This window comes from Capricornis sumatraensis, chromosome 18 (genome assembly GCF_032405125.1).
Source record: "Capricornis sumatraensis isolate serow.1 chromosome 18, serow.2, whole genome shotgun sequence".
Taxonomy (NCBI): Eukaryota; Metazoa; Chordata; class Mammalia; order Artiodactyla; family Bovidae; genus Capricornis; species Capricornis sumatraensis.
Window position 1 is genome coordinate 20,651,016 of NC_091086.1, and position 26,571 is coordinate 20,677,586.

Below are 26,571 nucleotides of genomic sequence, written 5' to 3' on the forward strand. Positions count from 1 at the left end.
GTGGGCTGCAGTCCATGGGGCTGCAAAGAGTCGGACATGACTGAGCAACTGAACACACAATAGATTATAAAAATAATATATTTTAAGTGTAGGAAATATGGAAAATAGAGAAAAGTATAAAGAGTAAATTAAAAATCAACTATAAACTTAGTACCCAAGACATTGGACATTATTAAAATTTGTTTTCTTTCTCTGTCCTTTTAATGTTACTAAATACTGTTCCTAAACATGATTTTAATGCCTGTATACTATTATAGAGGGTGAATGTACCATAATTTATTTAGCTATTCTACTAGTTGACACTTAGCAGTTAGTTGTTTCCAAGCTTTTGCTATGATAGAGTACCTGTTTATACATAAATTTATACATGATTTTTCCTATATCTGGTTATTTCTTAAATTATACCTAAATGGGGAATTAATTATTGGGCTAGGGTATGCACTTGTTAGGGCTTCCCTGAGAGCTCAGTGCGTAAAGAATCTGCTTGCAATGCAGGAGACCCCAGTTCAATTCCTGGGTCAGGAAGATCCCCTGGAGAAGGGATAGTCTACCCACTCCAGTATTCTTGGGCTTCCTTTGTGGCTCAGCTGGTAAAGAATCCGCCTGCACGTCTTAAAAAGTTTTGATAGATATTGCTCTCCAGAAAGCAGCTGTAACAAGAGTGTATATTTTATAGCACCTCAGGTCACATAATAAAATTTTTTACCTTAGGTAATATAATTCTAAGCAATTATGAATCATTAATCATTTAAGCAATTACACATCATTATGTAAAAATCAATGTCTTGTAAAATTGGAAAATAAATTGTTGAGTCGGGAAGCATAAAATGGTTTATGATGCCCACAGAATGAAATATTGATATGTTTTGCATCCTACTCACCTATATATTTCACTTCTACGTCTGCCAGTGCCTGCAAACAGTTCTCGTAAGTCACCTCCTTAATGTCAAGCATTCCAATAGCATCGTACACCTGTTTGGTCTGCGAGATGAGCTCCTCAGTTCTTGTTTTGATTTGCTCTGGTGAAAGATCCCATCTTAAAACATTCCTACCAGCTGCCATATAGGAAGACATTGCCTGAAGGGGAGACATCTCTTCTCTTCCTAAAGTCATTCTGAATAAAATTCTGGAACCACCAACTCTAAAAACAATCAGAAAAGGATAAAAATTAGGCATTTTGTTGGTTCAAAGTCAACAGATAAATGTGTATTATTTAATTAAATTTTAAATTGGAAAGGACTTTTTATTCAAATTAAGCAAATTTCTTTCAGGTGAATACATATTCATGAAACTAAATGCTCTTGTATTTACTTGTTTTCTTGACTAGTTACAGAGTTAATGGAATTTGGACTTTCCAAACACTGAATTACTTATGTAATTAAGTCAGAGAAATAAAGTTAGGTGTCAAAGATATAATATTGATAATTGTCTTTTATAAATTAAACCAGTAGTCTTTCTTTTTTTTTAATTTAAATTTTATTTTTTTACTTTACAATACTGTATTGGTTTTGCCATACATTGACATGAATCCACCACAGGTGTACATGAGTTCCCAACCCTGAACCCCCCTCCCACCACCCTCCCCATATCATCTCTCTGGGTCATCCCAGTGTGCCAGCCCCAAGCATCCTGTATCCTGTAACAAACCTAGACTGGCGATTCGTTTCTTACATGATAGTATACATGTTTCAATGCCATTCTCCCAAATCATCCCACCCTCTCCCTCTCCCACAGAGTCCAAAAGTCTGTTCTTTACATCTGTGTCTCTTTTGCTGTCTAGCATACAGGGTCATCATTACCATCTTTCTAAATTCCATATATATGTGTTAGTATACTGTATTGGTGTTTTTCTTTCTGGCTTATTTCACTCTGTATAATCGGCTCCAGTTTCATCCACCTCATTAGAACAGATTCAAATGTATTCTTTTTAATGGCTGGGGAATACCCCATAGTGTATATGTACCACAGCTTTCTTATCCATTCATCTGCTGATGGACATCTAGGTTGCTTCCATGTCCTGGCTATTATAAACAGTGCTGCGATGAACATTGGGGTACACGTGTCTCTTTCAATTCTGGTTTCCTTGGTGTGTATGCCCAGCAGTGGGATTGCTGGGCAGTAGTCTTTCTTATTTAAACATTTTTCTCTTGCTAATATTCACCTACCATGTATGTAAACTCAATATTTTGATATTCAGGAAGGAAGTATTTTCAAAATTATTTTTATATTGAACAATTTAAAAAATGTATTACCAAAATTTCATGTAAATCAACTATGTTGATATGAATTTATGACTTAAAAAATAAAATCTGGTAGATATTATCCTAAAGATAAAGGTAAAAACAAAATTAAAAATTATACCAATCCTTTAACCCCTTAAAATACTGAAACTAAAAATTGATGCCATATATTTGCATATATAGTTATAATATGGAATTCTTGAGCTTAAAAATAAAAATATTATAATAGCTAACATTTATTGTGTTTAGGTACTGTATTGAATGTTTTTCAGTTAAAACTCACAATAACCCCATAAGGTAGATATTGTGGAGTTTTTTTTTAGCCAGTTCAGTTCAGTTTAGTCGCTCAGTCGTGTCCAACTCTTTGCGACCCCATGAATCACAGCACGCCAGGCCTCCCTGTTCATCACCAACTCCCGGAGTTCACTCAGACTCACGTCCATCGAGTCAGTGATGCCATCCGGCCATCTCATCCTCTGTCGTCCCCTTCTCCTCCTGCCCCCAATCCCTCCCAGCATCAGAGTCTTTTCCAATGAGTCAACTCTTCGCATGAGGTGGCCAAAGTACTGGAGTTTCAGCTTTAGTATCATTCCTTCCAAAGAAATCCCAGGGCTGATCTCCTTCAGAATGGACTGGTTGGATCTCCTCGCAGTCCAAGGGACTCTCAAGAGTCTTCAACATCACAGTTCAAAAGTCAAGGGGATTCTAAAACACAGACAAGTTAAGTAACTTGCCCAAGGTCACACAGCTGGCGATATAGTGAGAGCCTTAGACTACAAGGAGATCCAACCAGTCCATTTTAAAGGAGGTCAGTCCTGGGTGTTCATTGGAAGGACTGATGCTAAAGCTGAAACTCCAGTACTTTGGCCACCTCATGCAAAGAGTTGACTCATTGGAAAAGACTCTGATGCTGGGAGGGATTGGGGGCAGGACGAGAAGGGGACGACAGAGGATGAGATGGCCGGATGGCATCACTGACTCGATGGACGCGAGTCTGAGTGAACTCCGGGAGTTGGTAATGGACAGGGAGGCCTGGCGTGCTGCGATTCATGGGGTCGCAAAGAACGGGACACGACTGAGCGACTGAACTGAACTGAGGATTAAAAACCAAGAAGTAGAGATCCGGAACCTACTCTCTTAACCAGAATACTAAACTTAATTCCTATTATCTTACAAGACCCCAAAACGACCTTATGAGGTAGGCAGGACAATATTCCCCTTTAACAGATGATGCAATTGAGGCTGAGAAAGGCTGAGTGACTGACTCAATGTCGTTTGTTCAACAAATACTTATAAGCATGCACTGTGTCTACTCCTTGTTACAGGCACCAAAGACAAAAAGGCAAATTGACTTGGACCCTTCTATTTATAACATATATAATTTATAATATAGTGAAGACAAATTGATTAATAGTTAATTGTACTACATTGAGATGAGTTTATAGGGTAAACAGGGAGAACTCTGAAATATCACAGAAGGAGCTTTTCTAGAAAGATTTTCTAAAAGAAACAATGAGCAAGCCAAGATGTGAACAATGTATAGAAATTATCCAAAGGTAAAGACTGTAAGGAACGAAAAATCTGAAAAGCTTAAGGATGGACTCGGGAATGAAGAGCCTTGGGAATCATTTAAGAGTTCAGACCTACTCTAAGAGTCACAACAAAGCCACTGAAGGGTTTTAATCAGATGAGAGACGAGAAAAGACATGTGTTTTAAACAAATCACTCAAATTATAATGAGTTGAAATGTTTACAAAAGAGGGCTCATTCCAGAGGAAAGCTGTGATGGGAACTGGGGCATAATATTATGGAATACAGAGCTGACAGAGGTTGCTCAGATAGATATTCACACTCATGCCTAGAACTGCCAGGTGACTGCATGGCAGAGGTGATGGAAACAGGGGGAACTGGAGTGACTCAGAAGATATTCAGGAAGTCAAGTCACTATGACTTGGTACTGAACGCATTTTAGGAAGAGATGAGATGGTATCTAGCCTTCTCTCCTTGAACTAGAGGGACAGACAGAGGCACTATTGCTAAACTAGGGAACTTAGACAAAGGAGGAGGCTCTCTGGTGGGACACAGAGAAATTCAGTTTTGGACGTGCCAAGTCTGAAGCGGCTGTGGTGCAAGTCAGCAAAATTCATTACTGTTGAATGTAACTGGAGTGACATGGGTGGCTGAGCTGGCCCAGGGGAATTTGCAGAGGGAGAGCAGACCAACCGGACTCTAACTCTAGTTTAATCATTGAAACGGAAGGAAAGAAAACCAAGTAGGAAGGGGTCAAGGAACTGTGAAAAGTGAACAGTGAAAATGGGAGGGGTGGAGGACAGTGTGATGGATGAATTTCAAGAAGACACAAAGTCTCTGTTGAATTCAGCTACAGGAATGTCACTGGTGACTCTGGCAAGAGCAGTGTCAGCCAGGTGGAAGGGGTGGAAGTCAGATTACTACGACTGAGGGTATGGAGGTGAAGAACCAGACAGAGTGCACCTCAGCAACTCTCCATGGAGCTGGCTGTGAGAACTGAGGGGTGTAAGGGGCTGAGACAAAGAAAGGTACATTATTAACATACCAGAAGCCTTAACCATCTGACCCCCTTAACCATCTCTCCCAATAACTGATGTCTCCTATCTGAAACTTACTGGTTGATAGTTACACTCAAGACTGGCAGACTATTTTCCAATGTATTTCAACATTTCTCCTTCAACCAGCTGAGTTGTATATTCACCAAGAGTCAAGTTTATTTGTTACAAAACTGTTTATATTTATTACACTCATTTTCATGTAACTGAAGTATTTAACTGATTAAATGTGTGCCAAAAGAATGATCTGTTGTTTAGGTCAACTACCTTGGGAACACTTTAAACATGACAGTTACTAAAAAGCCAACCAAAAAACTGCTGTTAGAGAAGATTTAAAACAGAACTACAAAGATTCAGCAGGTTTCTTAACTCAGATTACTTATGTGTGTCTGGAGTGTGCTTGCTTCACTTTAAACAGACTGAAACTGGAAGTGAAAAATAATGCATTTTTGGTAGAGTTTACTCAAGGACAGTGAGGAACGCCGATCAAGTGATTCACATTTAACAAAAAGGCCTTGCTCTTACATCAAAATATTTTAAAATACTCATTTATGTTGTTTGAATATGTTATTTGAGCAATTTGTGATTTTTAATGATTCTGTGTGAAACCAGTTTTTTAAATTACTTATTAAATGACATCTGGGTTTGGTTTGGGAAGATCCCCTGGAGAAGGGAACAGCAACCCACTCCAGTATTCTTGCCTGGAGAATCCCATGAACAGAGGAGAGCCTGGTGGGCTACAGTCCATGGGGTCACAAAGAGGTGGACACGACTGAGCGACTTTCACTCATTCATTCACTATTAAATGACATATGAAGCGGAACTTCCCTGGTGGTCCCATGGTTAAGACTGTACCTCCACTGCAAGGAGCATGGGTTTGACCTCTAGTTGGGGAACTAAGATCCCACATGCTACATGGCTGGCCAGAAAAAAAAGGGGGGGACATATGGAGCAAGGTGCTAATGGAGGTAGGAAGAAGTGGCATATGTCCCTGGGCAGAGCAAATTGTATGAGACAGGAAGAGAGACTGTAGTCTAAGCAGAATCAATGAAACAGGTAATATGGAAGTAGTTAGGCTATACTAAAAACGATTAGATGTCAGAATTTAAGAAACCAAAGGTTAACCCTGACGAGAACCACGATATTTTCCTGGAAGTGGATGGCTGATATAGTTGAAGAGTGCAAAGAACTGACAGCCCAGTACTGGACGGACGGTCTTTGTGAACACTGGAGTCAGCAGTCTGATGGCTGGGCCTGGGAGCAGAGAAGAAGACTGAACCAGAAACTAAAATCGTCAAAGAACTGGGGGGACCAACCGGGTGGGTGGGAGAGGACATCATGAGCAGGGTACTGTGAGCCTCAAAGGCACTTTTACGGCGTGGTGAAGAGGTGCTGGCCTGTGAGCAGATCTAGGGGTAAGGAGGCAATCGGGAACAGAGAAGATATCAACCTTTCCTCCTTACTTTGTGATATGCGGTGTGGAAGAAAGAGGGATATGCAGAAATACTTTCCTCAGAGCTGAATGGATTTCAATAAGTGTTAGGAGGAGAAAAGAGGATCCAGAGAATATGAAAAAAAGGAGGAGTCTGTTTCCCATGGGACAAGGGCTCTGGAAATAACAAAGGATCAGTCCAAGTACTTCCAATAGCTAAGCATGTGTTTTTTTTGTCCAGCTATTCACCTCTTCCCCTATCTGATCATATACAACTTTCTTCCCAGGCCCCATGCATCCCTGATCCTTAGCACTGCTGTGAGAGAAAGGGGTCTCATTCCTCCTGAGTCTAAATGAGCAGGCTGCTGTCCTTGACCGCAGCTGACATCCATCATAGAGAATGAGTGGAACCTGACTTAAAGGATGAAATAAACACTGCGACTAGAAGAATAAAGGAAGGAAACTAAATATTTACTGACATCACCGATCCCTTAGATCAACTAATTCTGAAGCCTGACCTAGAGGTAGACTTTCCAGTTATGCGAGTCTATTGTTGAAAGCCAGTTTGAACGTGGTTTTATGCTATTTGCCTCAAACAGGATCCTAGCTGGAAAGGGAATGAAAACGGATAAAGAAATGAGCAGAGAAAAAAACAAGAAGAAATGAGCAGAGAAAAAAACAAGACATACAGAGGTCAGAGTATAAGACCTTCCAAGCCTGGAGGGTCTCCCAGGCTTGGTGGTGGCCTAAAATAACAGGGATGTGAAATGTAGTGTGTTGGCTGAAAATTTCCAAAATACATATTCCCACAATTCCTCATGGATACACAGAACGGAGGCCTTGATGGAGTGAGCCATGACCCTGATTGGCTGAACTTCCAAGGAAGTTGCAGGACAGATAAAGAGGCTGGCCATGGGATCACTGAGCTAAGGAATAGTAAGAGGGACAATGATGAGTAAAACGTAAGATTTCTACATCCCAATACCCTGCTCCTTTCACCACTCCTCTTAGAACAAACCAACTACTATGGACACGTTTCATTAATGTTAAATAGCTTTAAAAGAAAATTATGTCAAACATCTCACTGACATGATGACTTCCTCTGGTTTTCATTTATTTCCTAACATTTATCGAAAGATGGAGTGTCTGGTCACAGCACACCTGATCTTAACTTGGTTAAACTGATGAAGATGTCAGCAGCTCTATCTTGGCTGAATGGCTCTACGCATAATCACCCCTGTATGGCTTCTGTGGCAACTAACAAGAAGCTACCTTAAAGTGCAATGATTTCCTAAATAGATGTGCTAAGAAGAAAGGAACAGAAGTTAGAAATCATGATTTCATGGTCAACAGAACACATGAAAATTTTAATCTTATACCGTCTTTTCTCATCGTCTGGGATTCTGTCGTACTTCCAGTCAAGATTTATAATTATTGTTACTGAAGAAGAGGAATGGAGCCAGAAGGATTCCCTAATACTTCTAACTAAAACATTCTGATCTATCAAGAACTTTTCTCCCTTCATGGTCTCTGCTTTCTCTCTTCCACTGTTTTTTCGCTGAGTATCCCTTCTTTGCTCCTTTCTTACGATTTCAATCTCATTCAGTGTTTTGGACGCTGGTACCTTGATCTCTTCCCTTTGGTGTCTCTGCAGGAGAACTGCACTTGGGGAGGAAACCAGTGTGCCTGCCGTCATTCTAGCAACTGTGCTTGTACCCTCGAGGATCTAGTGAGGATTTTTTATTGAATTTTTGCAACTGAGAGCTACAAAATTTGAAAGCAGGCAACACACCGTGATCTTGTCTTTCTCTACAGGAGTTATTACATGCAGTTATGTGAACATGAAAATCTAGATTAAATCCAAGATTCCCACAGTCTAATTAAACTCTAGCTTTCCCGCCCCCTCTCCACAAACTCCCAGGCTATTATTTCAGTCCCAACCACACCTTCATTTTCTCCTCTGTCTTTGAAGCACTTTCAACACACAGCTCTGAATTTCTAACCAAGAAATAATACAAAATACCATAGTAGAATTGACAGGAAGACGGATTTGCTGGGACTCTAGTCTCCTGTGTCCAAAAACCAAATATTTAGGCGAAGAAAGCAAGCAGCACAGATTTGGACTGAGATTACCAGGCTAAAGAATTTTGTTTTGACAAATGAGCATGCCATTGTTACTGTGAGTTAGTAATTGTCTGAAAACTTTAGCAAAATATTTTATGGAATGTGCTTTCAGAAATGTTCTGATTGGGACTTCCCTGGTGGTGCAGGGGTTAAGAATCCACCTGTCAATGCAGGGAACACGGGTCCCATCCCTGGTCCGGGAAGATCCCACGTGCCACAGAGCAGCTAAGTCCTCACACCACACCTAGAGAGAAAGGTCCATGCCCTGAGAAGAAAGACTGTGTGTACTGCAACTAAGACCCAACAGAGCCGAAAATGAAGAAATATTTTAAAGAGAGAAATATTCTAATTTACTGGGTTCATTTTCTTTTGAAGCATAGTTTAAAGGCTTCCACGTCCTTCCACAAGGTGTCTTTGACTGTGTCAGTTCATACAGATCTGAGCTTGTATCACCTTTTAGCTGTGGCATCTGTTTTAGACACGGAAATAACTGCCATCCACTTGTTCAATTGGCTGGTGTTGTATGCCAAATCAGACTAGGATTTTTCTAGCACAACAACCATTGTACTTATCTGGTGTCACAACCCTAGCATCTCACTGAGCTAGGGTTTATGTATTTGAAATGAGATGGTATTGACATGGCTGAAACATTATCACAACACCATCTCCCTTCATTATCACAAATAAACATCCATTCAGGAAAGTGTGTTTTCTTAGGGCCAGGACTAGTGTGAAACTCCACGACGTAAAATGTCACAACTTCCATTTCCCCAGAATTTATATTTAATCCATGCTCCCATCCTTTCCCCATAATGTAGTAGTTTACAGTTTGCATGGCATTTCCTAAAATTTGTCCCAGTTCTTTAAAATACTTGGCAAATATTCCCAGTACTTACTTTGGAACTAATGTTTCTTTATGAGCTACGAGAGCTGCATTTCATCAACCTCTCAACTGGAATTTTTGTGTCTCTTTTAGTTAGTTCTTCTCTGGTTATTTTGTCAGAACCACGCCTTTTCAATCTTGATTCCCACTAGTCACAAAGTTGTCTTTTTCAGCCATTGATCTAACTAAATCACCCCCGCCTTACAACTTAGAAGCCACAGCTCAAGTCCAGGCTCCTTTCAGCAAAGCATACGGGACTCCTTAATTTTGGATTTCTTCAATGCTACATCCCAGCCGTGCAACTCCCCAAGGATCACTTGTTCCTTTAGGCACCTAGCGTTCTTCTACCTTGAAGCCTCGAGCCAGGTAGCACTTTATCCCCTACATCTATCCTTTCTAACACAGTAGCCACATGTGGTTATTTAAAGTAAACAAAAGAAAAAATGCAGTTCTTTAGTTGCACTAGGCACGTTTCAAATGCTCAGTAGCCACCATGGCAAGTGGCAACCATACTGGACAGCACAGACAGAGAATATCACCATCAGAGCAGAAAGGTCTAAATGACAGTGCTGTGCTAGGCGATCTCCTTTCAGGAATGAGTGTATGCCCGGATCCTCCTGCTGGTATCCTTTCTCTTTTCGACTTGTAAAGCAGTTCCCTGGTGTCTTCTTTGGAGGGAAGAAAGAACAGAGACAGTGAGGAAAGGAGGAGTCATTTGCCAAGTAGTTTCTACGTGTCTGACTCTTTGCGACACCATGGACTGTAGAGTCCATGAAATTCTCCAGGCCAGACAACTGGAGTGGGTAGCCTTTCCCTTCTCCAGGGGATCTTCCCAACCCAGGGATCGAACCCAGGTCTCCTGCATTGCAGGCAGATTCAAGCTTCCCTGGTGGCTCAGCTGGTAAAGAATCCGCCTGTATAATTAAAATATAAAAAACACTTCCTATGAGATTGTTTGTGTATGTGTTACTCACTCAGCTGTGTCCAACTCTTTGTGACCCCATGGACTGTAGCCCACCAATTTCCTCTGTCCATGGAATTCTCCAGACAAGAATACTGGAATAGGTTGCCATTTCCTGCTCCAGGGGATCTTCTCGACCCAGAGATTGAACCCAGGTCTTCTGCACTGACAGGAGAGTTCCTTACCACTGAGCCACCAGCTAAGCCCTTAGACCCATATATCCAATACCTGCTGGATAACTCCACCTGGATGTCAATGGTCACCTCAAATCCAATACATCTAAAATTAAAGAGACCAATCTTCCTTAGGTCCCAGAACCAAACCTGTCTTCCTCTTGTACTCCTAACTAGTAACAGGGGTATACGCAATGAAGATCACCAGTGTGCATTCAGTTGCCCAAGTCCAAAACCTCAGGCTACAGCTGTCTTCTGATCTACTTTCCAGACTGTCTGCAGATAATCTTCTTAAAAGGTTAAGTTTGATCATGGTGCTCCTTCAGTGGCATGGTTCAGGATCAAGTTCTGACTTCACAGGCTTTAGGATCAAGTTCAAGCTGCTTAACGGACAAGGCTCCCTGGATCTGTCCCCTTTCCATGGCTTTCTCAACCATCTTTCTGCCCTCAAATCTCTGCTCCAGGCCTAAGTAACTACTTTCACATCTCCTGAAATTGTTAGGCTCTCTTCAGTCCTCTGCAGTGTTTTCCCTCTGCTGGGAACACCTTTCTTCTTTACCTGAGGAACAATGCCTCTTCCACATCGCATTTATCTTTCAGATCTCAGTTCAGACTTCATCTTCTCCAGGAAGGCTTCTTTGACCACCTCCAGCTGTTTTAGAAATTCTTTCTCTGTGCTCTTAATCTATTCTATATGTCCAGTGAACAAAAGCACTCATCACACTGAAGACTATTCACCTACATACCCAGCTCTGCATTCACAGACTCTGAGCAGAGACTGGGTTTTAGTGATATCTGTAGACCCTGAACCTATCATAGTTTGTGGTACATGTACATTTTAACTGTAACAAGTTTACCCAAAATTTTTCTCTTAAAGTTATTTGGTTAGTATTTTCCTTTTATCTACATGTTTAATATAAAAGTAGTTCCATCTGAGAGTGTTTAACTTCCATGGAGCATTATACAGATCCCTATTTTGCATTTAGGGGATATAGACCAGATAGAAGGGCTTCCCAGGTGGCGTGAGTGGGAAAGAACCACCTGCCAGTGCAGGAGACACAAGAAATGCAGGTTTGATCCTTGAATTGGGAAGATCCTCTGGAGGAGGGCATGGCAACCAACTCCAGTATTCTTGCCTGGAGAATCCCATGGACAGAAGAACCCGGTAGGCTACAGATTCATGGGGTCGCTAAGTGTTTGACATGACTGAAGCAACTTAGTGTGCACACACTCACGGAGACTAGACAGAATGGCAAATATTGGATAATCAAGTATCCTGAATACTGCTAATATTTTTCTTCTGAATGAACTGTTGCCACTGGGGAATCAGATTCAGGAGCAGTATTCACCAGCTAGTTATTGAGCCTCCCAGTTTGCATATTTACATCAGGATTGCCAGGAGAAAACATCAACAACCTCATATATGTAGATGATACCATTCTAATGGCAGTAAGCAAAGACAAACTAAAGAGCCTCTTGATGAAGGTGAAAGAGGAGAGTAAAAAAGCTGGCTTGAAACTCAACATTCAAAAAACTAAGATCATGGCATCTGGTCCATCACTTCATAGAAGGGGAAAAACTGGAAGCATTGACAGATTTTATTTTGTTGGGATCCAAAATCACTATGGACAATGACTGCAGCCATGAAAGACCCTTGCTCTTTGGAATGAAAGCTATGACAAACCTAGACAGCATATTATAAAGCAGACACATCACTCTGCCAACAAAGGCCTGTATAGTCAAAGTTATGGTTTTTCCTGTAGTCACGTATGGATGTGAGAGTTGGACCATAAAGAAGGCTGAGTGCTCAAGAATTGATGCTTTCAAATTGTGGTGCTGGTGAAAACTCTTTATAGAGTCCCTTGGACAGCAAGAAGATCAAACCAGTCAGTCTTCAAGGAAATCAACCCTGAATATTCATTGGAAGAACTGATGCTAAAGCTCCAGTACTTTGGCCACCTGATGCAAAGAGCTGACTCATTGGAAAAGACCCTGATGATAGGAAAGATTGAAGACAAAATGAGAAGGGGGCAGCAGAGGTTGAGATGGTTAGACAGCATCATCGACTCAATGGACATGAGTCTGAGCAAACTCTGGGAGATAGTGAAGGACAGGGAAGCCTGGTGTGTTACAGTCTATGGGGTTGCAAAGAGTCAGACATGACTTAGTGACTGAACAACAACAACAAGAAGCCCCTAACGAAGTTAAGCATCTGGTATTTGAGCCACTAGTGTTCCAGACAACAGCTTTTTCATTTGCAGACCTTTTAATTTGACCTAGGATCAAACTGTTTTACGAACAGAATGTTCTGGAATTAAATGCCTTAGAATAAGTCATCTTTAACAGCAAACAGAGAATCACATTCTTGGCCAAGATCGTTTCTTTTGATGTTTTTTAGTGGAATTAATGTCCAGAAAGACCATTCCGGCTTGGTTTTTAAGTTTACAAAAAATATAATTAGGGCCGCCGGCGGCTTCCCTCCCGCCGGGTCTCCTGCCGCGGCGCCCCCGCGCAGCCCGAGAGCCCGCGCTCGCCGAGGAGAGGGGGCGCCGCGCGCTCGCCAGACTCGCGCCGCGGCCGGACGCGCCCGGCAGGCGCCCCCCGCGCGCCCGCGTCCCCGCGCCGCCGCGCTTTAAAAAAAAAAAAAAAATATATATATATATATATATATATATATATATAATTAAAATACAAAAAATGGTACTTATATCTCTACTTAGTCCCACTTTCTTTCTCTGAATTTTAAAGAAAGATATGTCCCCTAACCCATGGTCTTCAGCTTTTGAGTCCTGTAATTTTCTCATGTACTGACTACACTGCCTTGTTTATCACTGATTCTTCTACCAAAAGCACTCTGGCAATGTTGCTTTCCTGCTTTCCTAGTCCTTCAACTTTTCTGACCATTTCTTCTTAGTCTCCTTTGCTGGCTTCTCTTTCTGTAACCACTCGAAAAAGTTGGGTGTTTTCCCATGAGTCCATCCAGATGTCAAGATGAGGCTCCAGATCCATAGATATCTCATATGCAACACGTCGAAAACTTGATCTTTCTTCTGGATTCTCAGTCCCAGTTTACCACTCTTCACCTATGCTCCGAAGCTAGCAACTGGTCACACATGTGAAGGATGAGTATCATCATCACCCCTAATATTTATTGAAAGTCTCTTAATATGCCAGGCACTATACCAAGAGCTTACATGCATTTTCTTATTCAATTCTCCCAACCAGCCAAGAGGTAGGCATTATTAATACAATTTTCCTGGGCAGAGAGAGATAGTGTGCTCAAGGTCATATAGCTGGTATGGAGCTGGAATTTAAACCCTAATTACAGAACCCATATTCTTAACTACCATGCTATATTCATGGTGCACCTGAATCTTGGGAAAAAAAATCAGATTTGTCACCATCTGCATCTTCCTGATTTTCCACCCTGATTGTAATGAGGAGAGAAGAAGGTAGGTAGCTGAAGCATATACACTGACATCACTTGTCTGATCTCTCTGTACCACTCTCTGAAGGGTTGCTGCCAGGACTGTGGAAGGGTGCCCCACTTCAGCTTTAATCCATCTCTGAGAAAAGTCCAAGCAGGCACGAGCACCTTTTAGTTACCTATGTCTAAAGGACTGTTGTTTTGTTCTGTCGCCCAGGCACGTCAGACTCTTTGTGACCCCATGGACTGCAGCATGCCGGGCCTCCCTGTCCCTCCCCATCTCCCAGAGTTTGCCCAAGTTCAAGTTCATTGCATTGGTGATACCATCCAGCCATCTCATCCTCTGATGCCCTCTTCTCCTTCTGCCTTCAACCTTTCCGAGCATCAGGGACTTTTCCAGTGACTTGTTCATTTGCATCAGATGGCAAAAATACTGGAGCTTCACCTTCAGCATCAGTCCTTCCAGTGAATATTCGGGGTTGATCTCCCTTAAGGTTGACTGGTTTGATCTCCTTGCTGGCTACGGTACTTTCAGGAGTCCTGCAGCACCACAGTTTGAAGGCCTCAAAAGAGTAAAACAACTCAAACTGAGACAAGCTGATGGTGACCCTTTGCACTCAGGCCTCACTTTTTCCAGAGTCCTTTGATTATTCTTAGGTAAGCAAGTATACCACTTGATGAAGTGTATGCCTAGGAAGTTCCAAATGCTTTCTTAAGGTACTCAGGCAAACCAATAATACACATTTCTTGTAAACAAGGTTCAGTTGAGGCATCCTATGCAACAAATGCTAGTTATTTATTCCCTGGTGATTTCTCAGGTAAAGATACTGATTTGTTACCATCCTCTGTGATTATGTTTCCATTGCAGATTATATCTCCCACTCTCAAAAGGGCTCATTACAAAGCTTTATTTACAAATAAATTAGTTGATTCGCTCATTCCTTTAGGAAATACTGAGATTATGAAGATGAATAAGATCACAGTTCCTGCCTTTCAGCTTATAGACTTGTGAAGAAGAGACACAGAGATAGATGAGAACATCAGGCAGCAAATTTTATACGAATAAAGTGATGGGGAATTTGTAAGAAAGAACAAGTTACTCTACCTTGGGGAGATTCTTATATTTCTAAGCGTGCACACACACAACCATAGAACTTGGTTTTCCTCTTTCTTTTATATTCTTTGTATAAAATACTTTATTATTATTATTAGCTGTCAGTAAACAGCTAATAGAATTTATATAGAATAGCTTGTGCTCAGTTGCTTCAGTCGTGTCTGACTCTTTGCAATCCCACAGACTGCAGCTCAACAAGCTCCTCTGTCCATGAGATTTTCCAGGCAAGAATAGTAGAGTGGGCTGCCATATCCTCCTCCAGGGGATCTTCGCGTTCCAGGGATCAAACCAGTGTCTCCTACATTGCCAGCAGATTCTTTACCACTGAGCCTCTGGGGAAACCCCTAGAATAGCTTACTTTTATTTTTATTTTGATTAATATTTGTGGAAGGTCTTCTAAGTATATTCTAGGAAATGTTCTCACAGTAGTTACTTATAACTTCTAAATCTTAAGTTAATGTTTTAGGGTCTATATGTCAACTGCATCTATAAAATCTGCATTGAAAATTTTAAAAATAAATGATACTTCTCCTGAAGAGTGTTTTGGTCTTTTTTCTTTTTTAAGTTCTGTTAGGAAAAAAGCACAAGTTTATCAATTAAGCTCCTCTACAATACGTGGTGCTGCTGCTAAGTCACTTCAGTCGTGTCTGACTCTGTGCGACCCCATAGACGGCAGCCCACCAGGCTCCCCCGTCCCTGGGATTCTCCAGGCAAGAACACTGGAGTGGGTTGCAATTTCCTTTTCCAATGCACGAAAGTGAAAAGTCAAGGTGAAGTCGCTCAGTCGTGTCCGACCCTCAGCGACCCCATGGACTGCAGCCTTCCAGGCTTCTCCATCCATGGGATTTTCCAGGCAAGAGTATTGGAGTGGGGTGCCATCGCCTTCTCTGCCACAGTACCTAGTACCTGGTAAATATTTGTTGAATGAATTAAAATCTGTGTGAATATTGAATGTCAGCCACAGGTTAGATGGAGATCCACTAGGATGGCTGAGTGATCTGTTCTTCCCAGGCCAGGCCAAGAATGAAGAAAACATCCTCCTCATTCCACTAGAAAGTAAGCTCTTTGAGAGTGAAGACCGTATGTATCTTAGTTATCTTTTTACTTTTCAGCAAATGTGGAAGAATGTATCGGCACATAGCATATATGTTGCAACTGTTAAATCAAGTATAAGAAAGCAATAAAAAATCTAAATTAGCCTGCCTTAGAATAATTAGTAAATTCAGCCCCGGACACTAAGTAAATACAGTGATAAAGCAAGCAATCAAGAGAAAGTGCTAGGATAATAAAGTTGCTGAAGAAAAGTAATTAAAATAAGGAATATATCATAAAGATACTTTGAGTCATGGACAGATTATCTACAGGACATGCCGGTATACTTAGTCTTACGATTCAACTGCTCTTGCTTCCACCTGCTGGCATAGGAAAGTAATTTTTAGATTGGGCAGAAAATGTTAAGCAGCTCTAGAAAGAAACTGTATGAAAAGTTTGAACTTTCAAAGTACTCTTGAAAAGGTAACACTACACTTCCCATAAACAGCAATTTACAAAAAGGTACACCATGAACTCAGCTATAAACATATTGACTACAAAGCAGAATTATCCTAAATATGGAGATATTCCGGTGGTCTTTATTCTGAGTACTTCTAGTAGCTGATAAAGTCAAAAGCATTATCCATTTTCTCTCATTATGCCATCCCATTTTTATATTCACAAAGCGCTTAAATTTGATGACTAAAGTGACCAGGGAAGCAATAATGGTTCACTGTGTCTTACACAGTGAAAACATACTATTTGGAAACAGTACCACATATAATCTCAGTGTGTACAATTTCCTCTATCAACAAGGCTTAAGAGTAGACCCACTTATAGAATATGAAGGCTCCCCTGGGAATGAAGGATCCACTTTCAACTGTTTCTTAAAATGTTAGGGACTCATTTAAAAAAAAATGAAAAAAGGTAATTTTATTTTAGATTCTGGAATGTAATGGAAGTAAGTTCTTGTTTCCAAATTTCATTGCAAATAAATGAAAAAAGGACTCTTGAAAGTCATCTGTTCCAAGAAATAGGAATAAAAATAAAAACGTTTGAAAGAAGTGGCTTAAGGTCTTATGAAGCACTGTGATACTAGAGATGTTTGTAATATTTCTACTTTTGATAAACAGAACTTTTAGAAAAGGTTCCTATCACTAAGTTTATATAGGATGAAATAGAAAAGTGGCAGATTCTGAAAAATAAGAAAAAGAATAGAATAATAGTCAAACTGACTTTCTTCTAGTTTTGTGTGTAGGACTGTGGTTTCCTAATTATAAATTTTAAATGAAGTTATTATAAATGGACATGCAAAGACTTTTCTTAAATCTTTTAATTGGCTTAAGAAAAGCCACCTGAGACTGTGAAGCATCTGGAATAGAGTGCTGTGTCACAAATGAAATCAAGACTGCTTCAATAATTCATTAGTAAAGGGTCTACTACATACATGGAAAACCACAACTCAAAAGGACATTCCATCTTTATTTTTTTCTAGGAGGATGAATAAATTGCTTCTGGCACATTTTATTGGTGTTTAGGGCATACTTTTCAGAATTGAAATCCTTAATAAATTACTCAGGAGAGAGATTTCTCTCCTCAGTACATTATTTAATACTTAGTCTTTTTTTGGGGTCATCTACGCATGGGTTTTGTTGAGTGAACAATGATTTCTAAATCCTCTTCCTAGGCCTGGGTAATAACTAGCTTGCTTTTCTTTTTAAAGACTGGTTCAACCACAAATGAATGTTCATTATTTTCACATGTGACAATGGTATTGTGGTTATATATTTTTGAGAAAAATTTATCTCAGAGTTATATGAAATACTTATGATTAAAGTAATATTGGGCATATGTTTCAAACTAATTGGAGGATGAAGAGGTACATGAAAAGACTTTGGCCATGAGCTGACATTTAAAAAATTTTTTTAATTGGAGGATAATTGTTTTACAATGCTGTGCTGGTTTCTGCTGTACAACATAAATCAGCTATAAGTGTACATATATCCCCTCCCTCTTAGACCTCCCTCCCACCCCCATCCCACCCATTCAGGTCATCACAGAACACCAAGCTGAGTTCCCTGTTATATAGCAGCTTCCCAATACCTATCTGTTTTGCACATGGCAGTATATATATTTCAATGCCACTCTCACTTTATCCCCCCTCTTCTTCCCCCACTGTGTCCACAAATATGTTCTCTATATCTGTGTCTGTATTCCTGCCCTGCAAACGGGTTCATCACTACCATTTTTCTATCTAGATTATATAGACAATGAGCTGACAATTTTAAAGCTATCCTAATTTCATGACTTTTAGTTATGACTGAAAATTTACACACTAAAAAGTAAAAAAAAAAAAGCTCTAGTTGCTATTCTGAACTCAGACACGTGATTTGAAAAATATGATAACTTAACATTTAAAAACCCACACAAGCTGACAAGCAGATTAAAAGGGATAATAAATGGAGTAAACCTCAAGAGAAAATTAAAGCACACAGAAGGAGAAACTAGAGGGACTTCCCAGGTGGTAAAGATTCTTTACCACAATGGTAAAGAATCTGCCTGCCAATGTGGGAGATGCAAGAAATGGGGCGATAATCCTTGGGTGGGGAAGATTCCCTGGAGAAGGAAATGGCAACGCGCTTCAGTATTCTTGCTTGGAAAATTCCATGGACAGAGGAACTTGGTGGGATATAGTCCATGGGACCACAGAGAGTCAGACAGGACTGAGTGACTGTGCATACACACACACAAGAAGAAACTAGAGCACAGAATATATTTGACCAGTAAATGAAGATTCATAAATTCACAGTTGGAAGGGGCCTAAAAGAATCGGGTGGTTTAAATTCTTGTATTCAGAACAAAGCTCAGTGATATTAAGTCAGAAGTAATCATTGCAGATATAGCGAATGTTACATTATAAATGGATTATTAGAGAAGCTTCAAAGGGATACTGCTTTCTAGTGTATCTACAACTTAAGGCTGACAACCTGGAGCACAAGAATTGGATAGCTGGCTTGCTACATCATCGAGTTAATGAATAAGCCTCTAGCTGCTGTCTGGCCACTACCATCAATAAAAACAACAATGTCAAACATTTACACAGCAGGCACTGCTTTACATATACGAACTCATTTAATCTTTGAACAACACTGGGACAGAGATTCTATTATCTTCATCTTTAGAAATGAAACAGGCACAGAGAGGTCAAATCACTTATCTAAGATCACTCATCCAAGGTAACTCCAGCGTCAATGCTGTTAAATACGTATCAGCAATCTCACCAATCACTCTGGCAATTCGGCCATTTTCTTCAAGTTACCCACAGTTATTAGCCTAACACCCATTACTTTTCTTGATATCCTCCTGTCCTAATTGAGATAGGCAGAGACATAGTCAGAGGACACAGTCCACGTGGCTCTGTGTTGGCCCACGGCATGTTCCAATTATCCTGCTGGTCTGGTCCTTCTTCTAGGGGCAATTCAAACGTCATTTACTTACTCTTTGCGACCCCATGGACTATGCAGTCCACGGAATTCTCCGGGCCAGAATACTGGAGTGGGTAGCCTTTACTTTCTCCAGGGGATCTTCCCAACCCAGGGATTGAACCCTTGACACGGATACCTTGTATTTAAGTTACTTCAAGATGATAAAAATGATTTCAAATTCTTAGACTGTCTGTATCTCAAAAGTGAAAGTTGCTCAGCTGTGTCTGACTCTTTATAACCCCATGGACGATACAGTCTGTGGAATCCTCCAGGTCAGAATACTGGAGTGTGTAGTTGTTCCCTTCTCCAGGGCATCTTCCCAACCCTTTAAAGCTACTCTTTAAAGCAGAGAAGAGAGGTTCCCCACCAATAAAATATAAAAAAAATTTTATATTTTATAAAATATAAAAAAATGTTCTTAAAACATTTCCTAACAAAGATGAAAGATGAATTGCCAACCTTAGGTTCTTGAGATTTGGAAGTCACACTGAAAGCAAAGGAAAGCACCTACTTGAATATAATATAAAGTCATTTATGTACTTATGAAGTCTCTAACTGTATCCATGCACTGTGCTGTTTTTTTAATCCATTCTCTCATTTAGTCATTATTCTACAGACAAAGAAACCAAGGCAGAGAAAGGTTGAGTTAGTCCTACCAGAGTCACACAGCAAAGCAAGCCGCAGATCCGGGATGTGAACCAGGAAATCTCATTCCAGAGTCTGAAATCTTAACCATCAATCTTTCCTAAGCTGCCTCTTTCGACCTAAAACAGTTATATTATTTTGTGTAAGCCAAGCTGCTGCTTACCAATAGAATAACAGAGTTTCAGAATTGGAGGTCACCTAGACTCAATCTTTCTATAGCAGCCCCACAAGCCTTGGTGAAATGAGGTGAGGGGAGAGAGAGAGTCTAAGATGACCATGTTGGTTTTGCCTGGATGCGAGTGATAGCTAGAGAGTTCAGGAAAAGTAGAGTTCCTTTCCTTTTCTTTTTCTGGGGGAGAGTAAGAAGGTTGGGGATGTGGGAGGTTCACGGACATTCCATTTTAGACATACTAAGTTAGTAATGCGGGTGAGATATCCATATAGAGATGTGGAGTATGCATTTGGAGCTCAGGGCAAAGTGACCACAGAGCTAGCTGCTAAAGATAAAAGATGAATAAGGCCTCAGGGACCTCACTGGCTAATGTGGCAGAAAAACATATTGGAATGAATGTAGCATGTACTCATTGATCAGACGTGTATCAGGCACAGATAACAATAATATAGTAAAAATGAAATTACAGAATTACATACAAGATGGACAGAAAACCAATACTCAACTCAGACTGGGGAGTCAAAGCAAGCTTCTTGGGGAGGGGGCATGGGTAGGAATTATCCAGAAAAGGATGGGATGGCGTGTGTGAAGAAACATAGAATAGAGAATAGAGCAAGCCTAGAATAGAGAATAGGATTAGCAAAGGCTCATTTTCAATCACTGGTTTAGCATATTACAAGAACTACAATCCATTTAGAAGTTAGAAATGGGAATTAGAAATGAGGTTGGAGAGGCTGATAGGCAAGATTTACGTCATGCTGGAGACCTTAAACTTTGTATCAAAGGCAATGGGAAGCCTTGAGTGGGAAGGTAAGATCTTTTTTTATTTTTTATTGAAGTATAGTTGATTTGCAATTATGAGTTTCTGATATACAGTAACATTATTTAGTTGCATATATATATATATTTTTTCATTATGGTGTATTACAGAATATTGAAGATATTAATAGTTCCCTGTGCGGAGAAGGCAATGGCACCCCATTCCAGTACTCTTGCCTGGAAAATCCCATGGACGGAGGAGCCTGGAAGGCTGCAGTCAACGGGGTCGCTAAGAGTCGGACACGACTGAGCGACTTCACTTTCACTTTTCATTTTCATGCATTGGAGAAGGAAATGGCCACCCGCTCCAGTGTTCTTGCCTGGAGAATCCCAGGGACGGGGGAGCCTGATCGGCTGCCGTCTATGGGGTTGCACAGAGTCGGACACGACTGAACAACTTAGCAGCAGCAGCAGCAGTGCTATACAACAGGACCTTGTTGGTTATCCATTCTATATAAGAGCTTGCATCTGCTGATCCTAAACTCCCATTCCTCCCCTCTCCCACGCCCTTCCCTCTTGGCAATCACAAGTCTGTTCTCCATGTCTGTGAGTCTGTCTCTGTTTTGTAGATAAGTTCATTTCTGTCATATTCTAGATTTCACATATAAGTGATACCATCAGTATTTGTCTCTTTCTGACTTACTTCACTTAGTTTGAAGGTTGGACCTCTAGGCCCATCCATATAGCTGTATATGGCATTACTTTATTCTTTTTATGGCTGAGTAATGTTCCATTGTATATATGTAACACATCTTATTTTTTATCCATTCATCTGTTGATGGACATTTAGAGATGAATGGATTAAAAAAAAATGTGTACATACACAAAAAGATGTGTAGATACAATGGAATTATCACTCAGGTTGTTTCCACGTCTTGGTTATTGTAAACAGTGCTGCTGTGAGCACAAGTGTGCATGTATAAGACCTGTATTTTAGCTAGGTGCTCTATCAGCTGTGGGAACTGTGAAAGGTCCATTTTAGGAGGCAAAGGAGAACCAGTTAGGAGGCTTCAGTCCAGATAAACAACTAAGTTAAAGTGGTAGTAGCAGTAGAAAAGGAAACAGTGGGTTCAAGAAATATTCAAGAGGTAAAACTGGCAGGACTTTGTGAAAGACAGGATGTCATAGTTCCTCGTTTAGGTGGGTTTGGCAGGGACAGAAGCAAACGAACATAGCAAATTTACCCTTGAAAACAGAAAATACAAGGTCAGGTTTGGGGAAACATTACTAGGTAAGCTTCAGAAATGTTGATTTTTAAGTGCCTATGAGATACGCCATGGTGTTAAAGCGTGGTGATCTGGCAATTGGAAATACGAACCTAAAGGCAAGGAGAGGGGTTCAGGTGGGTGACACAACCACAGATGTCCTCAGATGTACAAATCTTCGAGTGGACCGGGGCCTCTCAGGACAGTATGTAGATAAGAACACTGGGGAAGTCTGGAAAAAGTAGGGTAAGGAAAAGTACATACCTGGTGGGTTGAGGGAATGTTTCAGATGGAACTGTGTGTGGGAGAGACTCCAGCATGTATGTCTGCTCAAGGAAAGGTGTCCGAAAAGAGATTTACAGCAGAGAAAGACTAGAGTTTGAGAGGCAAGTGTCAGGAAAATAAAGCTTGAAAGAAATTTGAGGAATGTTCATAACAGAACAAAGTTAGGAATTTGTTTCTCTGCAAATCAAGAAAGAATGTGTGGCCAGCAGTGTAAATATTACATGGAGACTGAGCAAAGGCAGGACTGAAAAGTCTGCCCTGCATTTGGCGACTAACACCCCAGACTTAGAGTGTCATCTGATTAGCAGTTCCTTCCTCTCTTGTTCTTCGGCAGCCACATCAAGCGGCTGATTCACACTGAAACTGAAAAACAAGTCAAGGTTCTAAGTTTTTCCCATGGGCTGCTCTTACATCATCCTGCTCTCATACAGATGATGGGTTTAGCTTATATATAAGATTTCATCTTGGATACTATTAAGACTCTCCTCTTTAGAATGGTGTCCCAGGGAGTTGAGATCCTCAGGAATTCTAAGTGTTCACTACTAAGGTTTCACTAGTAGGTCTTTATATCCTGTTCCCAGTCACTGATAAAGCATTTGCAACTTTCAATATCCATGAATATACACAGCCCTTAAATTACAATGGCTAGATTTAAGATTTTTTGACTTATGATGGTATGAAAAGCATTCCATAGAAACCATTCTTCAAACTCTGAATATTTACCTTTTCTCAGGCCAGCGCTACATGGGATGATGCTCTGTCATGGAGCTGGGCAGTAGGCTGCAGCCTCCAGTCAGCCATGTGATCACAAGGATAAACAACCATATCACTTACAATCATTCTATACCCACACATTTCTGTTTTTCACCTTCAGTACAGTATTCAGTAAATTACACGAGACATTCAACACTTGATTATAAAACAGGCTTGCGCTAATCTAAGTGCTCTGAAAATGTTTAAGGTAGGCTAGGATGACGTGATGATGTTTGGTAGATTAGGTGTATTAAAAGGATTCTGACTTTTCAACTTACTATGCGTTCATCACGACGTTACCCTGCCATGAGTTGAAGAAGGTCATAGACAGTTCTTAATTATCCCGGTCTTTAGAACTACTTTTTCTACCTTGAATGGCAGGGAGAAAATGATAAGTTACTATGTACGCATGGTATCAACCACTGTGCCAGATGCTCTCATCTACATTAGTTCCTGCACACCTTACAAAAATTATGAGAGGTAGTAAATGTTATCTTTATTTCAGGACTGAAGAAACTGAGGCTTTGTGAGATTATACAAGCATCTAAAACCATGGCCTGGATGGTCACGCCATCCATGCTGACCACCTCCAAAGCCATGCTGTTTGCACATTCTCTTTTCCATTTTTTTTTTTTTTTGAGGGGTGTAAATCTCTACACACTGAACTTTGTTCTTTTTCCAGCTTTACTGAGCTATAATTCCCATATAACACAGTATAAGTTTAAGGTGTAGCAACATTCTTTTTCTTGGAGTCATTTCATTAGTTTTTAGCATGTTTGCCTTGGATATTCAACTTACTTCAATGTGTCTGTTCCTAAATTCTGGCAAATAGTCTTAGGGGAAGGGAACTCCCTCTCCCAGTCCTCCTATGTCCAGATCCTACCTTTAAGGACCAATTATGACTTTGCCACTTTCTTTTATCCTGGAAGAAATCTCACCTTCCCTTGAACTCCCGTATCAACTTCTCTATTACTCTCCAGGGCACTTATCACCTGCTATCTTGGATTCTAATTATTTATGTACGTGCCTTATCACCCTGACTAGCCTGTATTGCCTTGACCTTTACAGTTCAGTTCAGTTCAGTTCAGTCCCTCAACTGTGTCTGACTCTTTGCGACCCCATTGACTGCAGCATGCCAGGCCTCCCTGTCCATCACCGACTCCTGGAGTTTACTCAAGCTCATGTCCATTGAGTCCGTGATGCCATCTGACCATCCCATCCTTTGTCGTCCCCTTCTCCTCTCGTCTTCAATCTTTCCCAGCATCAGGGTCTCTTCAAATGAGACAGTTCTTCAAATCAGGTGGCCAAAGTATTGGAGTTTCAGCTTCAGCATCAGTCCTTCCAATGAATATTCAGGACTGATTTCCTTTAGGATGGACTGGTAGGATCTCCTTGCTGTCCAAGGGACTCTCAAGAGTCTTCTCCAACACCACAGTTCAAAAGCATCAGTTCTTCGGTGCTCAGCTTTCTCTGTAGTCCAACTCTCACATCCATGGATGACTACTGGAAAAACCATAGCTTTGACTAGACAGACCTTTGTTGGCAAAGTAATGTCTCTGCTTTTTAATATGCTGTCTAGGTTGATCATAACTTGGCCTTTTAAGAAAGATCAGAATAAGAAATAGCCCATAAAAATCTACTTATACATACACATAATACATACACTATACTATGTAGTATTCACTGCATTTACACAATTTTCCCTATATCATGCACATTTCACCACATGAAAATTGTATCTCACAAACAGTACCAGGAAAAACTCTGTTCCTGATCATTTTTAATGGTATGTTTTCCCTTTGCCTTTATTGCCAGAAAGCTCACATTACAATTCTGAACCCAGTTAGAAGAACTAGACTGACCCTAATGTTTAATTTTTTTTGCCTAATATTCTTTTCCCTTTATTAATCTTTAGGCAAGCGATCATGAAATAAATATGATAAAGAGAGGGGTACAGAGTAAATTTCAACAAGCAAATACAATCTAAGTCCTTTGCAAATCGGATCTAAGTTTGTTACATCTACATTCCTCTTGGTATGTAGCACAGTCCCTGGCACAAAGTAACTGCATTCAGTTAATATTTGTGGCATGAGAGAATGAAGGTTTGAAAGTTATACATAGGTTTCAATCGACCACATGCTACTATGTATCTCTTCTGTAACTTTATAATTTTTCAATGTCATTAAAAACATTTTTGATGAGCTGCTAAACCCCTTACTGAGCAGCCTTGGGTCCTTTTTGCCATTCCAAGAAGGTGTGTTCTGTTCTCACTTCCCTTCGGCTACGTCTGTGCAGTTATAGGAGCACAGCCCTGAGCGCACGGGGTCTAGATCCAGTAAGGCAGGAATGAGGTGGGTTCCGGGATACGGATCCACACCATGTCTTCTCTGCATTCTTCTGGGTACTTCTTCCACCAGCTAGGGCAAGCTGCATGTTACTACCTTCTTGGTCTGAACAACAAGTAAGTATTTTGGCTTTTCTCTGGATTATGCTCTGCTTAATGTCATGAGTTTCCCCAGGGCCAAGCAGCTCCCAGGTCATACAAGTCCAGAGAGTCTGGCTTCCCTGCCCTGGGCTGGTCCAGACCCACTCACGAGAAGTTCACTTTCTGTTCCTTCTCAGGTGGGTTGCTTCTGAGCCAGTACTTCAGAGCCTGGCACTGTCTTCAACTTCTTCCATATCCAGGTTGACATATGTAGAATAAGCTTTGCTATTACTATATTAATGTATATTAACATATATTGCGTGCTCAGTTGCTCAGCGGCGTCTGACTCTTTGTGACCCTATGAACTATAGCCCACCAGGCTCCTCCATTCATGGGATTTTCCAGGAAAGAATACTGGAGTGGGTTGCCATTTCTTCCTCCAGGGAACCTTCCCAGCCCAGGGGCCAAAGCTGTTTCTCCCGCATCTCCTGCACTGGCAGGCAGATTCTTTACCACTGAGCCACCTGGAAAGCCCGTATTAATATATATAGTATTCATTAATTAGACTATTACTGTACAGATTCACCAGCTGGGTTTGTAAGGCACAAAGTCACGATTTGAATGGCCCCTGTGGTGACAAGGGAATATGACAAAGATCATCTCTTTTAATGCGTAGCTTCTTTTCTGCCTCATAGTCAACTGGTATACACTCAAAATTCCTGAGTCTGTTGGTCAGGTTAGCTTCCTGCTGCGTATTACTCTACACTGTAATTTTTTATTACACAACTAGATAATAGAAATTTCCCCTGGC

The 26,571-nt window shown here is 40.7% G+C and overlaps 1 protein-coding gene across 1 annotated transcript in view; it reads right to left on the minus strand.

Moving 5' to 3' along the window:
- Window positions 1–26,571, minus strand: part of NLN (neurolysin) — a 94,298-nt gene that overhangs the window by 57,798 nt on the left and 9,929 nt on the right. Inside the window, exon 2 of the mRNA XM_068990612.1 lies at window positions 882–1,141. Within this exon, the coding sequence (XP_068846713.1) occupies window positions 882–1,113 (232 nt within the window). The 5' untranslated portion in view covers window positions 1,114–1,141. The remainder of the gene's footprint in view (window positions 1–881; window positions 1,142–26,571) is intronic.